At 47.2% G+C, this 23194-nt stretch overlaps 1 protein-coding gene across 1 annotated transcript in view; it reads left to right on the top strand.

Moving 5' to 3' along the window:
* REV1 (REV1 DNA directed polymerase) overlaps positions 1–23194 on the top strand; it is a 411701-nt gene that overhangs the window by 62358 nt on the left and 326149 nt on the right. The window contains exon 2 of the mRNA XM_078658014.1: positions 19736–19802. Coding sequence (XP_078514140.1) covers positions 19746–19802 — 57 coding nt within the window. The 5' untranslated portion in view covers positions 19736–19745. The remainder of the gene's footprint in view (positions 1–19735; positions 19803–23194) is intronic.

Below are 23194 nucleotides of genomic sequence, written 5' to 3'. Positions count from 1 at the left end.
CTTCTTAGACGACCCTCCGGGAAAAGGCCTTCAAAGCCATTGCTCCCCTGGTGTAGGTAGCCCCAAAGGCCGATGCCTCTATAGCAGCTTTGTGTAACTCCCATCTCACCCAGCGGGCGATGGTAGTTGCTGAGACCGGTTTAAAATGTTTCTTGAGAGATCTATTGATGAACAAATTCCTGCCCTAGAATCCCCTCGCCCAATAAGCACTCAAAGACTCGTCTGCCTCTCCCTTTTTACCGTTATTTTATTGTATTTGATTGGGGGTTTCTTAGAGTTACCTCTGTATGCACTTTTCATACTTACTTTGTTATTATATCATCCCAGCTCCTCCTCTGTGACTTCGTAATCTGCTTAATTTATTCTTGTTTCTTTATTCTCCAGGCCTGCTCTGACTCACGTCTCTGACCCTAATATTTGCTTAGACTGTTTATGATTATGCCCGTTATGTCAGCATAGAGTTTTCTCCCCTGTACTTTTGACCACCCTGTTGTCTGATTTATGTGTCTCCTCTCTATTGCTCAACTGTAAAGGGCTCTGATACCCCCTTGGGTCTTTTTTGCACTGCATAAAACATTTAAAATAAATATAAATAATTGGTCTGTCCCCGAAGTACTATGCTCTTCGGTCAGGGTCTCATATGCTCTCAGGCAGCGCGCCACATACAATTTGGAGTAACCAGGAAAAGCCGGGTACAGAACTACCTTGGTATTGGACTTGGTGCATCTAGAAATTAAAACATATGCCCTGTAATATCCAGTGCCTGAACATCAGACACCCTCCTACAAGAAATGAGGCATAACAGCATCGCCAACTTTCCTGTTAGTTCATTACAGGACGGGTATTGGTTATCCTGCTAGGACTGAAGCTTTCCTAGAATTACGCTAACCTCACATAGGGAGGAGTACTACGGAACATGAGAAAAGACAAACAAATGCCCCTCAAAAGTCAACAGACCAGAAGATGTCCCCCCACCGCAATGTCCTGGAGAGGCACGTGTCCCAGTGACATCCACTGACCTACATGCATTGACATTGATTGTGCGATATGCCATCCCTTTGCCAGCCAATTCTGCCAAAAAAGATCCCTTCGCAGACACCAGCATGACCATTTGTGCCAGGCCGCGCCGTAGTCCCTCTTCCCCTCCTCTGAACGCCTCATTCGATTGGGAACATTACTAATCCGGCACCCTGCGTCCTACCTCTCCCCTCTCCTAATCCTAAGGACCTCACTGACTCTTCCCTTTCTACCCCTGATAATCGGAACCCCCCCTAAATCTTCCCCCACCACCTACACTGTCCCTATTCCCCCGACCCTTACTCCCCCCCCCTATCAAACGCCTTTTCCAAACCTGTAGTTTCTCTCCCCTCTCCTACCACAGCTTTCTCCCCCTCCGATGTCGCACTCCCACATTCACAACCTGCCTCCACCGCCAATCTCTCGGACAATTCCCAGAACCTTGTTGTCCGTACCAGAAATTCCCCCCTCCTCACCTGAACACCAGTCCCTCCTCTCCTACACCGAACTCCTTGAATAGGATCATTACTATACAGACTTCCCACCTAAATCCCATGGACCGCTTCAAACAACTCATCCCTGCTCAACCTCCCTCCATTGACCCCAGTCACCCTCGACCCCTGCCTAAAACCTTAAACTCCCTCAGCTCTATTGCACAGCAATTGAAAAGAATGGAGCAGAACATTGACTCCCTTGCTGCTGAGTTCCTTCACCTACAACAAGACCTTCTCAACAGGGCCAAGCCACCGTGCTCCCTCCCCCGAAGTGTTGTGCTCCTACTTCACTCAATTCATCTCACATAGCCCCACAGCGCACCCCTCGTCCCTCCAGCCCATCATCGAACCAGGCCCTCAATCCCAAGAGGGATAGCCAACCTTTTTCAGTACCGAAACCTGTTGAATTCTTCGACTTGCCCCTAGCGCTGGACCAGAAGTCAGCCCCTGTTCACATCCCTGTTATTATCGGCACCAACAGAATAGCGAATACTGTCCACTCCCCTAGACCCCCTGCTCAGAACACCCCTATCCACCTAACTCCCCCCATCATGGTGGCTCCCCGTCCTCTCTCTTGCATGCTCCTAAACTGCAGATCAGCAGTACAACACACTACGGACATTGCTGAAGCTCTTTTCGCAGAAGAAATTGACATCGCCTTCCTCACTGAATCCTGGCTCAATGCCCACTCCATCCCCATTCTTGACATTCTCACCCCTCCAGGGTACAACCTCATTAGACAAGACAGGCCAATCAAAACTGGGGGGGTCTAGCCATCTTGCACAGAGATGGAATACAGATTACCAAACTCAAACCTGCAGTATACCTTTCGTTTGAATACCTAGGCGTCGAACTCACTACCAAGGGCACCCCACCAATCAAATTCCACACTATCTACCATCCTCCAGGAGAGCGTACCCTCTTCCCAGAAGAACTAACAGACCTCATAACAAGATTCTCCTTGACAGACACCAAAGACGTGTTCTTGGGTGACCTCAATATACACTGGAACGACCCAGAAGACTCCACTGTCCTGAACCTTTCCAACCTTCTGGAAATATATAACCTCAAGCACCTCTGCAATAAACCAACCAACATTAAAGGTGCAACTCTAGATGCGATCATAACAAACAACGATCTGATCTCCTTGAGAGAGATTTCTCCCATTGACTGGTCCGACCACCACCTCATTCTGTTCAAGATTGACACACATGCCAACCTCCAACCTACCCGTGTTGTCAAACCCAAACTCTTAACCAGAAACATCAAAGAAATACCTCTATCCGAACTTGAAGCCAAGATTCTTCCCCATCTTCAACTCCATCCCTCATCATGGTCGGCTGATGACCTCACTTCTCACTTCAACTCAAGAATGACAGAGGTCATCGGGAGGAGCTTCGTGCGCACCCAAGATGGTCGCGTGAGCACAGGGCTCCCGGACCCTCGCCACCTCCATCGACTATCCTGTCCTTTATCCTGGTTCAGACGACGGGTGTTTATTGGCACAGTTCTACTGCTCATTTATTTGTTTCAACGAACTTTTTTGGACTTCGGGGTCCAGAGCTACAGACTGTCGCAGTTTTCGGGCCTGCTCCATGGCGACGCCCCGCGCTCTCTTGTCTCGCTTGCCGTTCAGTAAGTGAACAACAACGGACTGCCAGACTTGCGTGGGCTGGCGATTGCTTTCGGTTTCGATTTCTGTCCGGAGCTTCACCTGACTTTGTCGGCTCCGTGGGCGGCCGGACGCTCCTGCACCCTTGGTCTCTCCGTTCCTACTGCCGATCTGTAGCGGTTTCCAGATCTGAGACTGGCACCACCTTCGCCCTTTTGGTCCTACATTTGCCACCGCAGTCACCATTTTTACCCGTCAACGGGCGACCCGTGCGGGTCCAGGATCCAAGATGGCCACCAAGCCTGAGGGTGGGAAGCGCGGGCCTAAACCAGGCGTTCGAGGGAGTGCTCTGCAAACGAACATTATGGACCGGTACACCCAAGCTAAGGGACCGCCGGGAGCAGCAGCTAAAACCTCGACGACCATGCCGGAGGACTCATCGATTGAGGACGAGCCCTCGCTGCGAGATCTCATGGGCGCCATCACTGGTATGAAGGCCTCATTGGGGCAACAATATGAGGCCTTGACTCTCAAACTGGATACGGTGGCGATTGACGTCAATCTGATCAGGGCGGACTTGGCGAAGACAAACGAAAAGGTCAAATCCTTGGATCTTATGACCTCTAGCCTGGTCACCGACGTCTCTGATTTGCAGGCTGAAGTTGGGAATCTGAGGAAAGCCAATGATTATTACTCTGGGCGCCTAGAGGACTATGAAAGCCGTGCCAGGCGCAATAACATTCGCCTGATTGGGGTCCCGGAATCATCGACTGCTGCCTCGACGGACCTATTGGTGGAAGACCTGGTGCTGAACCACCTGGCGCCCAAGGGTCTCAGCAAGTTTTTCGCTGTCGAACGTGCACATAGGATCCCCGGCGGCACACCTAAATCGGGTGCTAACCCTCGACCTATCATTGCGAGGATTTTTCATTTCCGGGACAGAGACGCTATCCTGCAGGCTTCGCGGCAGTCAGGTCCCATTGCCTTTGAGAACTCTACTGTCAGCTTCTATCCGGACTTTACACAACAGGTCCAGAAACAGAGGCTGGGGTTTCAGGGGGTCAAGAAGAGACTCCGGGAAAGGTCAATGAAGTATGCCATGCTCTTTCCGGCCCGTCTGCGGGTGGTACATAAGGATCATACTTTTTTCTTCGACCATCCTGGGGTTGTGAGTGACTGGCTTGACACGCCGCCTATGGATCATGAACCTTTTGAGGACTCTGGCAAGTCGGATCGGGCGGAAGGTGGCCCGACGGAGCAAGAGTAACTGTTGACTTTGACCCCGTACCCTTCCCTTTGGCTCAGAACTGTGCTATGTTGTGTTCTTAATGTTTGCAAGTAATAGTCTCTTTTTTGGGGGTGGACGGGTCCTTTCTCCTCCTGGGTTTTCTTTTCGTAGATTAGTTGGGTGGTTGGGCGACAGGCACACTGCGAGTTTATGGGGCTTTTTGGTCTTCAGCAGGGGTGCGGGGTATAGTTGTTTTGATATTGTTGGGGGGCTGGGTTGTTTGTTTGAATTTTCTTGTTACTTGCAAGGCGAAGGAAAGGCGCTCTCCTGTTTTTTGCAGTTGCTCTGGGTGTGGGGCCGAGGAGGGGCTGGGCACGGGGATGGGGGGTAGGGGACTTCGGTTATTGTGTTGGAACGTGAACGGGTTGGGGGATGGGATTAAGAGGAGGGTGGTGTTACAATTGCTGAAATTTGACTCCAGATGTTGTCTTACTGCAGGAGACAAGTTTGCTCGGCAACAAGTGCTACGCTTTGAATAGGCGTGGTTATCGCCTTGTGGCGCACTCGGGTTTCACTTCGGGCTCTAGGGGGGCGGGCATTCTGGTTCGGGCCTCCCTCCCCTTGGCCATTGATGATGTCATATTGGATGATAAGGGACGATATGCCGCCATTGTGGGGCGCTGGGAGGGGAAGGTTCTTATTCTGATTTCTGTCTACGTGCCCCCGGGCCTCCAGGCCACCACCTTTGCTGATCTGAGTGGACTTATCCTGGGCCTCCCCGAGGGTTTGCTTTTGGTTGGGGGTGACTTTAATGCGGTGGTCTCGGGAATGCTTGATCGTCACCCTCCCAGGGAACTGCCGAGGGCCCAGACTTGGTTGAGCGACTTCCTGGGGACGTTGGGGCTCACTGATTGCTGGCGGTTGCTTCACCCGGGACAGTTGCAATATACCTATCATTCTGGTGCTCATGGTAGTCTCTCGAAGCTAGATCACGTTTTACTGCCCTCGGCCCATGCATCCCTCATACGGGAAGTTAAACATCTGGCACGGGGTATCGCGGACCATTCTCCGCTTTGGATGGTGGTTGATGCACGGCAGGGTTCGGCGGGCCGAGTGGCCCCGATCAACCCCTGGTATTTGAAGGACCCCAGGGTCAGGGATGAGCTGGTTAAAGCACACGATTGTTATTTTGAGGAAAATGTGGGCTCTGTTTCCTCCCCTAGTGTACTTTGGGAAGCTTACAAGACTGTCATTCGTGGCCAGGCCCTCTCATTGATTGGTAGCGTGAAGTTGGCCAACCGTGCTGAGACGGTTCGACTTGAGGGGGAGGTCACGGCCCTGGAGGAGGGCTTGGAATCTGGGGTTACCGCTGAGGGGTTACATCTACTGGAGTTGAAACAACATGAATACAGAGCTCTGGTCACTGAAGCTGCTAAGGAAATGGGGCAGGAACAGCAGGGACGCCTGTATGATGTGGGTGATAAGGCTGGGAAACTGCTTGCTTGGTTGGATAAGAGGGAAAGTGCGAGTCGTGTCGTCCCTGTGATTGTTGCGGAGAATGGAGAGTGTTGTACGGACCCTGTTGATATTGTCGCATGTTTTGCCGATTATTTCCGCGAGGTGTACTCCCAGGTGTCTGATCGATCGGAGCAGGACTCCCACCTGTTATTGCGTGATATTGCACTTCCCCGACTGTCTGATATTGATAGGGATGCTCTGGATGCTCCGCCTACTGTGGACGAGATTGCTGCTGCTGTCCGTTCGGTCCGATCCGGCAAGGCCTCGGGCCCTAATGGGCTTCCCATTGAGCTATATAAATTGCGCCCGGATTCGCTAGCTCCTCATTTGCGCTCTATGTTTCTTGAGTCTTTGGAGGTGGGGTTTCTCCCGCCAGACCAAAGGCTGGCCACTATTGTTGTCATCCACAAGGATGGTAAACCTCGGGATCGCTGCGCCTCGTTTCGACCCATTTCGTTGATTAATGCGGAACCTAAAATCCTGGCCAAGCTGCTGGCGACACGTTTGGCGTCCGTTATTGGGGACCTGGTTCACCCTGATCAATCCGGCTTTATACCGCATCGTAACACGGCGCTTAACCTCCGAAGGTTGCATGGAGTTCTGGCGCGGGCTGAGACGCTGCGTGAGCCCGCCATCTTGGCGTCCTTGGACGCTACGATGGCGTTTGATACAATAGAATGGCCGTATTTGTGGGCGGTTCTTGCTAAGTTTGGTTTCGGTTCGGACTTCGTTCGATGGGTCAAATTGCTCTACGCCGGTCCCATGGCCCAGGTGGTGGTCAATGGTCGGGTCTCTGCGCCCTTTGCACTGAGCAGAGGGACGCGACAGGGCTGTCCCCTGTCCCCCTTGTTGTTTGCTCTTGCCTTGGAACCGCTGGCGGCCTGGTTGCGGTGGGAACCGTCCCTGAATGGCATTAGATGGAATTCGGAGTTTGAGGACCGTGTATCTCTCTACGCTGATGATATTCTGCTTTATCTTACATCACCCCGTAAATCCCTCATTGTGCTGTTTGATGTCTTGACGTCCTTCCGCAAAAACTCAGGTCTTGTCATCAACTGGTCGAAGTCCTGTTTATACGTCCTGTCGGGTACCGCCCCCCCTTCTGCCAAGCGGCTGTCCTATCGCGATTGTGGAAGATGGATTTAAATATCTGGGCATTTTTATCTCGCTGAGCCCTGCACTGCGGTTCGACCGTAATTTACTGCCCCCTCTTCAGCGCCTTCGGGCGGATGTGGTCGCCTGGGGGAAACTTCCTCTCTCTCCCCTGGGTAGAGCGGCATTGTTTAAGATGATGTCACTGCCCCGATTCCTCTACGCATTGCAAAACACGCTTGACATTGTCCCGGCTACATATTTCCGTGAGGTCGAGAGTTTACAGAGACGACTGGTGTGGGGGGGTAGGCCCCGGATTGCCATTGCTAAATTGTCGCTCCCATGGTACGACGGTGGAATTGCTTTGCCTGATATTCGTCGCTATTATTGGGCGTCTCAACTGGGGGCAATAAATCATTGCATGTATGGCCCTTTGCCGAATCCGGCCTTCGCGATGGACAAATGGTGGCTACCGGGGGGCGACTACAATAGAGCCCTCTACTCGAAACTGACCCCTCGCAACGTGACGGGCCCCACTAGGACGGCCGTCCAGGTATAGCGACATGCTTCCATGGCGCTTGGGTGGACTGATAAACTGACTCGTCCCACCCCCCTGTACGCCTCTGATAGACTTGGCTCACTTTGGCAGTCCCGAGGTTTGATAGGTGGGACTTGATTGGTATCAGCAGGATTGATGATGTTTGGACCAAGGGGAGAATGAAGACGTTTGAGGAATTGAAAACCGAGTACGCTTTGAGCGATCGCGAATTCTTTCGCTATGCACAGATCCGCCACGCGGTGCTCTCGGTCTTCCCTTCGGGTGTGGAGATTCCGGAGTCGTCCCCGCTTGAGGACAGGGTACTGGACGGACATGTTCCTGATAGTACGATTTCGCTTATTTATAAAAAGTTAATCAACTCCAGGTCTGGCCTCCTGTCTCGACTTAGAGAGGTCTGGACTGGTGATGGGCTGGAGCTGGACGATGAGGACTGGCAGGCGGCGATCTCCTCCCCTAAAGAGGTGGCCATCCAGGCGCGCCTTAGATTTGTGCAACTTAAAATCCTACATAGAGTGTATGTCACTGGTCCCCGTTTGGTGCATATGGGCTTCTCTGTGGATGGTTTGTGTCGGCGTGGCTGTGGTCTCCTGGGCACCTTTTTACATATCATCTGGGAGTGCCCTGAGATAGTGCGATTCTGGACCCGTGTGCACGAGGTGATGAGTGAGGTTACCGGGGTGCGATCGATGCCGGAGATGCCTGCTGAACGTATGGGAACCGAATGATTACTCCGTGTCGCAGCTTCGGTGGGTGACCTTGGGCAACATGATTGCCAAAAGAGACATTGCGCAATTGTGGGGCGCTCAGGGCCCGCCCAGACTTCAGAAATGGAAACAAAACATGGACTGGTGCATGTTCAGAGAAAAAACTGTGTATATTTCTCGTGGTACCCCCCGGAAATGGGGAAAGATATGGACTCAGTGGAACACTTATCGTGGTGATATATGTGCCTCTCCTCTCCCAGACCCTGATGTTGCACCTATGTCCCCGTAACCCGAGGGTTCCTCCACACACTATTGTTTACTGATTGCAATTTGTTTCTTCTGGCCCCCCCCCCCACTGTGTAACTCTTTCTCGATGGAACGAACGCTCATTGGATTGTCCTTCCCGCCCCAACACCATGTAATGCAACGTTGTGTATATTGATGTCTCTTTTCTTCTTCCTTGCAAGTTGTTTGTGTTTGTGTTATAAAATCAATAAAAAGTTTTCAAAAAAAAAAAAGAATGACAGAGGTCTTAGACCAAGTAGCTCCTCTCAAACTCAAGCAACTGAGGAGAGCCAAATCAAAACCCTGGTTTAACGTGGAGCTGAATGATGAACGGCGCCAACTCAGACAATCAGAAAGGTCTTGGAGACAAAACCTCTCATCCCTGAACCTAACTCATCTTAGATCTGCTCGAGGGTCTTACAAAAAACACATCTTCGATGAAAAGGCATCCTTTTTCCGCAGCCAACTAAATCTAGCAAAAAACAGACCAAGAGAACTATTTAACATTGTTAAAAGCCAAACTAATTGCACTCCCTCTCAATATATCGAAGCCACCAATGAGCGTTGTGAAGAAATTGCCACCTTCTTCACAAATAAAGTCTCTAAAATTGACCAATCCTTCTTACCAACTGCTAACCCCCCTTCCCCCTTAACCGGACCCCCTTCAACCTCCCTGGACCACTCGGAAAGAGCTCTTAACAAGGACAATCAGACCTACCTCCAGCTCAAAAACAATGCGCACTGGTCCGACTTTGAGCTAATATCGGAAAACAAGGTCTTCAATATAATTTCCAGTCTAAAACCTTCCTCCCACACCATGGACCCCCTCCCTTCCACAATCATAAAAGAACTCAACCACACCATCTCTCCTTTCTGGACAAAAATCATCAACGCCTCTCTCACCTCAGGCTGTGTCCAGACTCACTTCAATTAGGACAAATCACACCCATTCTCAAGAAACCCGGAGCTCACCCAAATGATCTTAACAACCTCAGACCTATCTCTAACCTCCCATTCTTTACAAAAACATTAGAGAAATGTGTTCTCCTCCAACTCAATAATCACATTAATGAGTTCAACCTCCTTGGTGCCTTCCAGTCTGGTTTCAGAAAAGGCGTAGCACTGAAACAGCTATGCTCAACGTCATCGACGACATTCACAAGGCCCTAGACGAAGGGGATGCCTGCCTACTCATCCTTATCGACCTCTCTGCGGCATTCAACACTGTAAACCACCCAGCCCTCTTGGAGACCCTGTCGAAACGGTCCGGCATCAATGGCGCAGTACTAAAATGGTTCACCTCCTTCCTTCAACACCGCTCGCAACAAATTAAAATTAACTCCTGTCTCTCAAAACCAACTAAAGTTACACTGGGGGTTCCGCAAGGCTCGATCCTCTCTCCGTCCCTCTTCAATCTCTTCATGGAGCCCCTTACAATCCTATTGAAAAAAGCCGGAGTGAATTACCACCTTTACGCGGACGACACCCAAATCTATTTCTGGATCAAGTCTCCCAGCAACATACAACTCCTTAATACTACCCTAACCGAGATCCAAACTTGGTTCTACATTAACCACTTAAAGCTCAACCCTGACAAAACTGAACTAATCCTATTCTCTCCAAAAAGTAACCATCGCCCAATCCAAGAGTGGCTCAAGAATCTGGTTGCCCTAAACTGCCCCCTTACCCTATCCGACTCAGTCAAGTCTCTAGGCATCACCCTTGACAAGAACTTATCAATGGAGGTCCACATAAAAAACTCGGCAAAAAGTGCCCTTTTCGCCCTAAAACACCTCAAGAAACTAAAACCTTTTCTACCTCATGATGACCTCAAGACAGTGGTCCAATCCCTAGTTCTCTCCAAAATTGACTACGGAAACGCCATCCTTAATTAATTAATTAATTAATTGTGGGTTTCTAAAGCGCTAGAATCGACTCCCGAAGGAGTATCTCTGCGCTGTAGACCGCTGGGGAACCCGTCCTGGCTTTCCCTGTGAGATGGTCCCTACTGGGTATTTCCAAGGTGAAACCAGGCATCCCCGGCGTATGTGGGGGGCCGTTGTGGAGATGAGGCAAGCTAATGCCCAGAGTTGCCGAGTGTGATCCCTGGTTAGAGTAGGCACCGAGGCGAGAATTATCGAGTCCGCTGACCGTGGTCCACGACCCTGCCGCGTCGGGGATAGAACCCTGGTCCGGGCCGTCCTCTGCTTCCGGGTCTGCCGCCTCTAACCAGTGAGCCACACCACTTACAGGGACTTCTTAAGCACACCTAGCCCCTCTAAGAGCAGTGCTGAACATGTCAGCTCGACTAGTATCTGGAGTTAAAAGATTTGAACACATCACTCCAGCTCTCAACTGCCTCAATTGGCTTCCGATGGAAGGGAGATGTATCTACAAATTGGCCTGCATCACACACAAAACTCTTCACTCTCCTACCCCGAACTACTTAAACAACAAACTGATTAGAGCAGTTCAATCCAGAACACGAAGAAGCACCAACTCACTCCTCCCTATTCCTCCAAAAGTAAAAAAGAAAAGTACCCAATACCGATCGTTCTCTGGCAACGCTCCCAGGATATGGAACGCTCTCCCTGGAGTCCTCAGACTCAACCCCTCCTTCTCCTGTTTCACAAGGGACCTGAAACTCCATCTCCTAAACAAATACTTTCATGACCAACGTCCACTAACCCAATCTTCCTTATCCAAGTTGTATCCCCTCTTCCTGGACTTTCATGGATAGTGGGTGACCGGACGATGTCGTTCTCACCCTTTCTTTTTGCTCTCTCCTCCGCTGCATATTCATTCATTCCCTTGTTTTTTTTGGGATCTATGGTTTGCTTCCTTACTGTAGGCTTACTATGCAATTGTAATGTACTCCTGCTGTTGTTCTGTGTGTATGTAAAGTGCTCTGATACCTACGGGTTGAGCTAGCGCTATATAAAACTTTAAAAATAAATAAAAAATAAAACGTTCCTCCAAATCTGACTCCAGTCTTGCAGGAAGGCAATCGTGGCTTCTGCCATCTAACCTGGGTGCCAATTTAAGAAGTGCAGTAGTTGATTATTGAGTCAGGATGCGAAGAGGTCGACTTGACGTGGGCCCCACAGATCCATAATGCTCTGAAACAAAAATGGATCTAGTTCCCATGCACTGTAATCTTTCAGGGTCTGGACTGCCAGTTTGCAGCTTGATTGAGTTTCCCCGGTAGATACTCTGCTGTCACCCACAACTTGTTCTCTGGGCGGCAATTCCAAAATGTCTGGCAAGATTCGCCAGAACCTTGAACTGAGTGCCCCCTTAGGCCGTTGATATACCGAATCGCTGACCGGTTGTCCTTCCTTAATAGAATGGACCAGGAGACTTTGTTGGCCCCTAAACTCAACTCTGTGAAAGATCCTGTCGGAGGAGCGCCCCCTACCTCTTCCGGCCCCTCCAAAAACCTGCTGGTTGAACACCTTAGAGATGGATTTTTGAGCGTTATCCAGCGACAAGATTGTATTCATAAAGTGTGAGAGTTCTTTAATGAAGGGTTCCCCGAAGAGCCCTCCCTTTCGCCACCGGTCCAGCTTCTGTGGTGGCCAACTCATCCAGTCTGGGTTAAATTTTGATTAATAGCGAGTGCCAATGCTCCGTTAATAAGGCATAGTTGGCGTTACCTAGGATGCACATGGCCCGTTACACCAAGCATTAAAGGATAGTGGGGTCAATCATGTGTCTGAAATCTTTGTTGTGTTTGGCCATATTGAGGATTTTAGTAAGTGGGCCCAGAATCTCCAATACTTTGTCCTGGTAGGACCGACAGGAATGGTCAAGGCCCTTCTTAAGGCCCTTGATAACTTGGTAATAAACATAGCCATTTTTGGGTAGATATCAGGTGTGCATGCCACATTACTGGCCAAGGAGGGCCTAGGGCATTTCACCCTTAGATGCTCTTGTACTTCCTGGTCCATGGGCTTCCTAATGCAAATGGCCACATATCACATTACCTTGAAGGTGGGGACCCAGTCCACAGATAGGGGTGATGTTTTCTGGGTCCAGCACAACCGCTACCCCCTGGGAGTCCTGTTCGCCCTTATCCTCCAACCTGGGTTTCTTGGTGCCGCTTCCAGTTGCCACGGTCTGCTTGGTTCTAGTTCATCACCCGAATTCCTTTCCAAGGCGTCTCAGAGCTATCACCGGCATTGTCACCTGTTCCCTGATGGGAGCAGGAATCGTCCTTGGGGGGTATACCCAGGCTGGGAACCTTCTTGCGTCAGAACGCCTCTTCGCAAAGGCCTAGCGAAGCCTTTCAAAGGCTTCAGAGGGGGGAGAGGTCGCCCTAACTTTGGTGGTAGTTCTGGCTTTGCCCTTCGGGGCTTCATGTGTGTCAATAGTAGGTTCAAGCCTTCCCAATATGGGGTAGCAAACTGTATTGCACAGTTAACTCAATAATCCTCTGACTCAGGGGAGCTGAAGAGAATGCGCTCTCAACGGATACATTGATGGCATTCACCAATTCTTCGTGGATGGAAAGGAGCTTCTGCTTCTCCACAGACTCCCAAAAGTCACCAAATGCACCTGCCATGGAAGATCAGTTGATTAGATGGGTGTAACTGGAGGAACAGTGGTGAGAAACACACTAACGCGTGCAAAGGCAATATTTGCTTCGGCCAATGCTTGTTGGCTATATACTTGTCAGATTAGCAAGGACTCGCCCCTCTAAGGATGACGGCTGCATGTAATAAATGCTCCGCGGATGAAAGCACCGCTTATCTGGAGCAGAATAGTCTGTAGCTACTGGGACCGTCAAGGGAACTGGCTCCGCACACATGCACACTGAGGTATATCGTCCCTTGTTAACAGAAGGGGAAGGCTGCGCCTCTGCCCCACACGCTGAAGAATTTCAGGAATGCAGCGCCCTCTAGCGACTATTCTGCGACTGCACTCGCTACTGCGAGCGCGGTCAGAGGAATATTCGGAATGTTGCTTGAAGCTTGGCAGCTTCGTCTGTGTGTAACGTTCCCCCTAGAGGACCCGATGTGGATTTTTATGACAAGCTGAACCGGCTGAACTTAGGCATCGAAACGTCGTCGACCAAAAAAACCCCGTATGCAATATGACATTTAAAATATTGTGAAATGCAATGGTTTGGTTATAACAATCTCTGTCTGTAACACTGACTACAAGTACACAGACATATTTTTGCTTTGCTCCTTTTACCATTCTGTTCGTTGTTTTGTCTGAATGTTGTGGTTCACGGCTGTGCCCACTTGTTATTAATGTGTTCATTCAGTTTTTATTAAGAAAATTGTTAAATAAATTCCTTGTCCAGCTGGACAAAAGACATAACACTTATCAGGTGTGTGATTATTAGCTCAGTATACCATTGTGTCCACGAGTAGGGACCACTGTTTTTTGTAACCGGCGAACAGCAGCACGGTTTAGGTGACTTTTACCCAACGTCCCTAGCGGCGTCAGCTTGCTCCCACAGTGCGCTGGGGCAGGGAGCTTCCAGAGGCACACTATTGTGCTCGTTCAACAGAGGGGGAATGACCTACAACACTTAATGTCAATACAACCACCCAACAATTGCGATAACCACCGACATTATTTAATATGCACCTAAGGCATCAAGAAAGGCACTTATCTGGCTGCTGAGCAGTGAGGAAAGAGAAAGTGCTTTTCCTTGGTGCTAATTATATGGGACTCGCTCTATGGTTGTTGTCTTGCCTTTCACTGCAAAGTCTCATGGGATTTGTAGCCTTTCACTGCAGTGTTATTGATTAGGCTGCTGAGTAATAAAATGAAAGAGAAGCATAATCTGAGCCTCAAGTCCTGACCTAGAATTGATCTTAAATATACAGTGCAGAACATAACAGCAAAAGTGCTACATATGGTGTAATGTGATAGGGTTCTTAAGTCTACACTCTACAGTGTCATTCTGCCTCTCTGGGATTTTCCCAGTGAGCTGCAGGCTAGAGGGCTAGTTTTAGAGCTGGATGGACTGCCAGTACCCAGCTATGAAAGCTGTCATTGTAGCTGGTACTCATACTTCTAGGTACAAAGTTTTAAATGTGGCTTTATAAATGTTTTTGGTAGCACCGGTATTGGTTTCCTGCCCAAACCGAGTGGCACAGGTTTGTGTCAAAACAGGCAGCTTGTACAATTGTCTCAAACTACTAATTACATGGGATCTTAAAGGGAAAACAGAAACAAAGTGTTCGGTCTGGTTCTGAATTCCATGCAATTTGCAATACATCAAGGTGCTACATATTTGAAATTGAAAGTTTTCTGTGCTCCATTCTTAGAAATCATCCAGTCTGAACTTTTCCATGCTATCACAAAGCTCAAACTGGCCTCCATTTTAAAAAGAATATTTGTATTCGTTTTTTATTAAACCCATAGAATTTGTGAAATATTAAAACAAATATTTCTATAGGTCACAAAAGCATTAGTACCACAAACAGTGTCACAACCAGGTATTGTCATAGATCTCTCCATAAATATATGCCCAGTGTCCCTGGCCAACCCCCTGATGTTGTCAATGCTACACCTCTCATTAATGCTTTACTATCACTCAGCACCATTTATTATATGATAAAGATATTATTATTGGTACCCTATCTGTTCTTTCCATGGCTTCCATATTATTTCAAACATTTTGGGGCATTCACATACTTTTATATATTGTCTTCTCCACCCCATAAACCAATCTTTATTTTCCGTCAGTTGTGTGATTTTAGTTGGGATCCTGGGATGTCGTAGTCCATAACATTGCTGTGTCTCTCTTTTCCACTATCCTTCCCAGTTAGCATAACAATTATGTGTATTTTGGTGGCACATGGTTGAAAAGCGCCCATTCTGCAGGGTCATTCCCAAACCTTTTGCCTTCCTCCTTTCCTTTTTGCTGAGTTTTGGTTGGCTTTACGACTCTGTGCACTTTTCCACTTCTAATGAGTCCTAAACTGCTTTTGCTCTCTCCTTAAAACATTACATTGGCTTATACCCAGTTGGCGTATTTAATTTACATGCAAGTCCCCAGTAAAGTGGTACTACAAGTGCCCAGGGCTGTAAATTAAATACTACTAGTGGGACTGCAGCACTGATTGTGCCACCCACCTAAGTAGCCCTTTAAACATGTCTCCGGCTTGCCATTACAGATCCTGTGCATGCAGTTTTAACCTGCCATATCAACCTGGCAAAGTAAACCTTTTTCCAGGCCAAAGCCTTTCACTTTAATACACATAGGTCACCCCTGGGTAAGCCCTAGACAGCCCAGAGGATAGGATGCAGTATATTTAAAAAGTAGAACATGTACTTGTAAGTTTTAGGTGCCCTGGTAGTGAAAAACTCTTAAGTTCGTTTTTTACTACCGCAAGGCCTATCTTTCCCGTAGGATAACATTGAAGTTGCCTTATTACATTTTATAAGTGTAATTTACAAATGGGAAGAGATAATTGATTCATGTTTGGTGTCTCTGGAATCCTAATTTAAAATCCTAACTTATGGTAAAGTCAGATTTTAAATTATAATTCTGTAAATCCCAATTTGAGAATGTTGGCATTTTTTTGCCTTAGCCATTTCATGCCTACAGCCTGTATCTAGTCACACGACTGGGGTATTTAGCAGTCAGACTTTGTGTATTCCTTTTGGACAGCCATACACAGTGAGTTCTTAGGTGAGACTGGATTGGTCATCACTGGCAGGACAGGAGGAGGAGCTGGGCCCAGCCGCACATACACCTGAAAAGGCTGTGTCCTGTATCCACATAAAGGGCTGCATACCCTCTGTAGTGAGTCTGAAGTCAGGACAGGAAAGGCAGGACATCTGTGCACTTCAAAAGCATGCCTCTAGAAGCTTCTCCACACTTCAAAGGCACTACCACCACCACCACACCTCTTGACCTGAGGATACTCTGCCAGGAAGAAGGACTGCTGTGCTGCTACAAGGACTGCCACTCTACTGGACTGCTACCCTGAAGGAGCTGCTGCCATGTTGTGATGACCTGCTGTCCTCTTGTCGAGGGAGGAAGAACTGGACCTGAAACTCATCTTGAACCCAGGACCCCAGAGTGACTCAAAGGGCTAGACTGCTGGCCTCCTGATCTGAGCTACAGTGACATAATAGGCTACCCACAGCTCCTGGACCCGTCTACAGCAAGTTCCTGACTCCCAAGAGGTTCCCCTCAGGTCCTGGACCCTTGGTATGGCTTTTGAGCTTTGAAATTCAAGCTTTTTGGCTCCTTGCGACCGCTTCCGAACTCGTTCGCACAGGAGCAGTGCTGCTTGCACTGAAAATCAGCAAGAGCCACCTTGAACCGGTATCTTAGCCCAGCAACCATTGATCGCCACGGATGACCGCCAACACAAGTAGCAGCCCACGCGTCCGCAACACCAGGCCCCCTCCCTGCGCCACGCTGGCCACCGCCAATTACGCTTTTCTTGCTCCCTGTGAATTTTCTTCAACGGGAACGGGTCTCTTGGCACAAAACTTGAAAAGGTAAACCTCCAGCAGGACTAATCTGGGACTGCATCTGACCCGCGCTCCATTGTGTTTGCCTTGAACTTTTGACTTTGACCCGGTCCAGTGCGACCAGCTGGCGCTTTGTGCTTTTAGGCCCTATATTGCAGTTTATTCTATAAAAATGTATATCTCCGGTTCGACTGATTGGAGTTTTGGTCTTGTAGTATTTTTGAAATTGTGCTCTATTTGTTTAAGTTGGAGTGGGATCTTTTTGTGTGGTGTTTTTGCTGCTTTACTGTTTGAAGTGTTGCACAAATACTTTACACAGTGCCTCTAAGTTAAATCTGACTGCTCTATGCCAAACTACCAGAGGGTGAGTACAGGTTAATTTGGGGTTTGCTTGTGCCTTACCCTGATTAGAATGGTTGTTGCTGCTTGAGCAGGGCTCACACCCAATCAGCCAGTAACCCAATATCTAAACGCATCATCACCCTAAAGCCCTAAAATTGCTAGTTGTGCGGTTAAGGTAATATATATTAACTAAGGACCTCTGTAGGTATGTTGTCACTCTGTCCCAGAACATTGAGGGCAGTCCAAGAGTATATGCATGAATGTCCCCCTGTGACCACATCTTCTCAGGGTTAAAACTGAAAAGTATGGCAGAATTTTAACATGTGTTTTCTTGTGTAATAACTTCTATGAAGGATTCGCAACTGTATACTTTTTAAGCCTAATTTTATTGCCACTGCCCGTGGATACTGAATACCTCAGTCCACTCTTCATTTCCAACAGGAAAAGCATTTCTGAATTGGGGAAAAACATAATATTTCCACCCCAGGCCCTTTGATATTTTTGTTGCAGGTTATTAAATTACTTTAATCCAGCCTCCCCCACACATCCCCTATTGTATTGATTCCGGTGAAGTCTCATTTTTTTCCTCACGTCCTTCAGTAAACCCCAGTCCAGGTGGTGTGCCTTTTGTCAGTGGCTTTTCCCATCCCTTGATTTTATTTACAGTTCGCCAAACCTGTATTGCCGCCATTGTATATATCGAATGTCTTGCATTTAAAAAAAAATATTTTATGTCTGGTTGATGGGTAACGCTTTGGTAACGTAAAATGTCTGTCTTATCGAGAAAACTGCTCATCCAGCGGACATGCACAGTCACTTATTACCTCCCAGCTGAATTTCCCAATATTATTTACAGATATCTGAGAGGGAGATGACCCCCCTCCTCCCCCTCTTTTGTATACCACTCAAGTTAGTTTAATTAGAGAATTTCTTGCTGGCCCACCATTCTATAGGAGTGGCATAACCAGGCCCTCCACTTTCCTGAAAAACACATCGGAAACTCTGTATGGTGTGTTTTGAAGAATACCTGTTGCTTGTCTCTGTTTGTTGCGTCTTGGTTATCATATTTCATAGTATAAGCGTGCATGTGGCAGTCCAATAGCAGTGGCCAGTCACCCCACCCACCCTACCACACCATCCAGACTCAGTTTTCTCCCTACTGGATTTTCCTAATCTGCTACATGAACACTTTATTCTCAAGGGACCCGTCGCCATTTCATGGTGTCAACCTCCAGTCTCGCTATTATTAGTGGCCTTTCGCCATCTCAAGCGTCCCTGACCCTGCATACTTAAGGCTGTCCGCGAGTACGCACTTAAGAATTTCTGATACTAGGGACAGCAGTGTGCTCATCACAGGACGCCCAGTTTCAGGGTTTGGTGGCCTATGGTTGGGAACAGGAGGGGGGAATCACCCCATGCACCCCTCAGTGTACTCTCAACAAGGTCTGTCGTACACTTTGTGCACTGCTCACTCACAGCTTGGATAAGTCCCTTTTTAGGTCAAAGCCTACCAGACTGTTAACGACTTCTTGTGGGCATTTTAAAAGCTTCCCTTTTGTATTTTGACAATCCTGCACAGGGTCCTATGCTACACAGCATTGCCAGAAGCAATTTGGCCAACCCAGTAGGTTCCAACGGCGAAACCAACTGGCTTTTTCAACGATTGTTTTAGCAAGTGAAATGGTCAGCCGAAACCTGCAAGAAAGAATCCTTCACTGTGCAGTATTTGACCTGTAAGTGAAGTATGCCAGGCCCCTGAATTCCAGTGCATAGCAGTGGATCGCAAGGGTGCCATGCACTGGTGTAAGCAATGAAAATGGGACCCCTTGTTCCCTGAATGGGTGCCTAAATATAGCTATAATTGGATTTCACTGTATTATATTGTGTTGTAATTGCAGTTATATAGCGCTTACTACCCCTGACGAAGCGTCCAAACGCTTTTTCGGCGAGTAGCACGCTACTCCGGGACCCATAGAGGATTAGTGTTGAATTGGTATAGTGAAACATGCAAGTACATTTTAAGTGGTGGATAGGTTAGTCAGTCGTTTGGATTTGGAATGATAGCAGAAGGATAGAGGAGGATGCTTTGGTGCCAGAAGACCTACATCTCTAGTCACTACGCCCATGCTCAATTTTTTCTTTTCTTTCTAACAGTTCTTTATGGCAGTCCTGTCTCCGAGAAGTTGCATGGCGTTCCTGTAGCTAATACAACTGTAGTGCAAGATTTAGTGCTCGTTTTGGATGCTTTGGTGTTTCTGACTCGAGATATGTGAGGCTTCCTCAAAGGGCATGTTAAATTTGCGGAACTGGTTGGAAAACTTTCGTAGATTTTGTAAAGCTTTCGTAAATCTTATTGGGTGGGGTGGGAGCGTGTTTTCCCTGGTTTCACCGCAAACTAAGGTGCCTGTTATTTCCCTCTTTCCCTGAAAACAGAAACGTCAGAATGCGCCGAGGTGGATGGAGAAAACGAGCTAGCGAGCAAGATGGTTGGGAAGGACAGGTAAGTGATTAGAAAACCAATCTGGTATCATTTATATCAAATTAATTTTTTTCTCTGTGTGTTTCGTTGTTGTGGAAGCTCAATATTGCCTTTCCTAGTCTGGCTTGCCTGTTTATTCCAGCTGCCTCTGTCTAGCTTACAATGAATCGGGCAATGCTTTGAGTGACCCTACCGCTATTCTGGAAGCAAGGTGCAACATGGCGGCGACATTTCTAATTCATACGAGTGAGTTAGTTACAGTGCGAAACTTGTTCCATTTCTCGCTGCTGTGCCTGAAAACAAACATCGTTCCATTGACATACTCTCTCAATACCAAAACCAAGTAACCTTTTTTTGTTTTTTATGTTCAGATCTAAGCTTTTCTTTTAGAAATCGTATATAACTATGTCAATGGTGAATTGTTGATAATATAGTATATCTGATTTATCATTCCAAACAGATCTCTTCCTTTTTAATGTATCTTTCCACTTTCTCTTCTTGTTTGTGGACTCTTTTGGATTGCCTCAAAGGCCTGCCACAGTTAAGGATGATTCCCTGTACACTATAAAGACCTATCTGTGAGCGACAACAGGAGTTAGTTACTGGCCCTGTCAGGATAGCAAGTTGTGGTGTTCCATATAGACATTACTACTGTTAAAATCAGTTGGAATCTCTGTTTGAAACTCGCTGGCCGCGCGGCGTTAAACACAGCTATTGCCACTTTATTTCCCAAAATCTTGGAAATCCCATTATTTTCGTCGCGAAATTCATGGGACCCCTGGTGACAGTAATACCAGGGGTGGGTAAATAACTGCGATTGTTCTGTGCGACTGGTAATTAGGCCCTAAGGCAGCATTAATGGAGAGAGAGAGAGAGTGAAGTGTTTTGAATTTTTATTTGAGAGAACCTACTGCAGTTTTCATAACCACATCAGTTGTAAACTTTTCGCAAAAAATAAACCTTGTGAGGATATTTTAGTGGCTGCCTACTGTTAAGTGACCTACACCCGTGCATATTTTTCCATTTGAGTTTACTAATGTCTCTGATGGCAGAGGTTATTATAATAGTAAATAGCACATCAATTGCCCCTAATGTTTTGGGATTCCAGAGGCATCTCAAATATGATCCCCGTGGTGCCGGTTACTGCAAATGTAAATTGAGCAATTTTGATCTGCAGATGTTCAGAGACTTTAAAGTTGGGATGGAGAAATGTTTTTCTTTCCAGAGTTTAAAGCCCTCTGCAACATATTGCTTGCAACACTTTCAGTGTGCACTGCTTTGTAATCAAAAGTGATGTAAAATGTTTCTGCATGTGTACACTTTGTCTTTGAAGCAGCCGGTTCCAGCATAGGGTCATGAGTCATAACCTTCTTGTACTACTAGGAGATAAGTGAGATGAGCAACCCAACCGTCTACCGTCAGAATCCTCTCAATTCTGGGTCTGCACTAAGGATCAACCAGCAGCACAGATTTAAAACAGTGCCATGTCACAAGTCTTTACATTTTTTTATTGCATCACCTGGCATAGGGTGGCCTTTCCACTTAAGCCACCTCCCTATCATTCCGCACAGATTGCCGTGTATACCTCCATTCAGTAGACCATTTCACGCATGACATAGTGGAACCCTCCAGAGGTACACAAGCCATTCTAATGCTTCCCTCCCATGTTCTTTTCTCACAGACCTCAGGGAACCCCGTCCTCCTGCCATTTTGCACAGGCCAAAGGGAATCACTCCCTGTGCCATTTCACATGAGCCTCAGTCGAATGCTGGATTCCTTTCGTCATTTGGGAAAGTGGTACCATTTACATGGCATTCTGCGCTGGCCATAGTCAAATCACAATCTGGTGGGTTCTTCCCAGGCAAGAGGCACCTTCTCTTCCCAGGTTACTGTCAGAGCATCCCCAGTGTAATTATCAAAGGCTTTCTCATTCTGACCACATTCTGTATTGGCAGGAGGGGGACAGAGGTATAATATTTATTGTACTTAGCTCTTCAACCTAACCATATGTAGGGCTAAAAAGAAGTGCATATTCATAACTTAGTAAAGTGGACATTCATCTGAGTTCAGACTGTAGTTTGCTGAGTGAGTACGATTGGCAAACTGAGCCAGAGTTGACTGACCGAGTGACTGGATGTCTAAGTGAGTGTCTGCCTGCTAAAAAACAGAGCGCACCTGGGTTTAACTAGTTGGTTCAGAAGCGAGGTTTTAAGAGGGGTGCACGTTATGATCAAAACCTTACTGTGAGTGCAGTGTACAGTAAATTAGTATCATAACAAACCTTGTGCGGAAAGCAGAGACCTTTGTAGCAGTATGTCTGCTACAAAAAATTAGCAATTGTTTTATTTTATTTATAAAAGTGCATAGTTAATTAAAACCTTTACACTACCAATAAAATCTATCGATTAACAATAACCACAGCATTTTAAAAAAATTGTCATAATAATTTCATATTTGTGGTCTTTAAAAAAAGCCTTAAGAGGGAAATAAAATGTGAAGCATTCATAAAAAGTAAGATTCCTTACACAGTCATACCAATGCCACATTCATTTCCAAGACAGGCTGGTCGTTACGTGCTTGTATCCCATTTTTTCATATTAAGAGGTCTTAATTTAGTAATAAGATTCCAAAGGTTCATAAAAGGTGATGTTCGCAATGCAATTTTGCAGATTTATTCTTAAGTGAATAATGCTCTGGAGCTGCTGTCCTCCTCAGAGTGTCCCCTATTGCCCGACCCCATTAGTCTGTGCTGTGGCTGCTACCTCGTTCTTCAAGATGTCAAAGAATTGGGCTATGCAGATGTTCAGCAGCATGAGGTTTCCTGTGGAAAGGGATTCAAACAGCTTTCCTGCAACTCTAAATTCACAGAACCCTTAGCTCTTTTTGTAGCAAGGCCCATTGGTGGTTCAATGCGGACTAATGCAAAAATAATGTATAAACGTTTTATCAACTGAGTTGCACAGGCATCGTCTTTTGCTCATTGCAATCCTCGTTTTGATCCACTTTGGGGTATAATCTAAGGTCGGAAAAGACCCTGGTCTCAAAGTCATGAGCTTTTTCTTGGTGTTAATTGAGCAGCTGACCCCCAGATAATGTTGCTCCAGAATATATGTTTAAGAATTTAGGCCCAGTCACCCATGTGACTGCTTTGCAAGGTCGCTTTTATCCTCCAGTCGCCTTATCATCTGGATTCATTCATGTACTTATTTTTTTTTTTAAATACAGCCAGAGTTGTTGACAATTGCTACAGCTTTCCAAGACCCAGAATATCAATATACTCCTCAAAGTAGTTCTTGAAATGTACCGCTCCTGTCTGCGAGTTTATTTCGGCCCAAATGTAGTAGTCCTTACTTAAGTTGGGGATGCTGCTCTTGGAAGTTGAAAGACGAGCTTGTGCGTTCTGATCTGAAGGG

Source organism: Lissotriton helveticus, chromosome 8 (genome assembly GCF_964261635.1).
Source record: "Lissotriton helveticus chromosome 8, aLisHel1.1, whole genome shotgun sequence".
NCBI classification, from domain to species: domain Eukaryota; kingdom Metazoa; phylum Chordata; class Amphibia; order Caudata; family Salamandridae; genus Lissotriton; species Lissotriton helveticus.
Note: the sequence above shows the minus strand (reverse complement) of the source record. Positions and strands in the feature narration are given on the sequence as shown.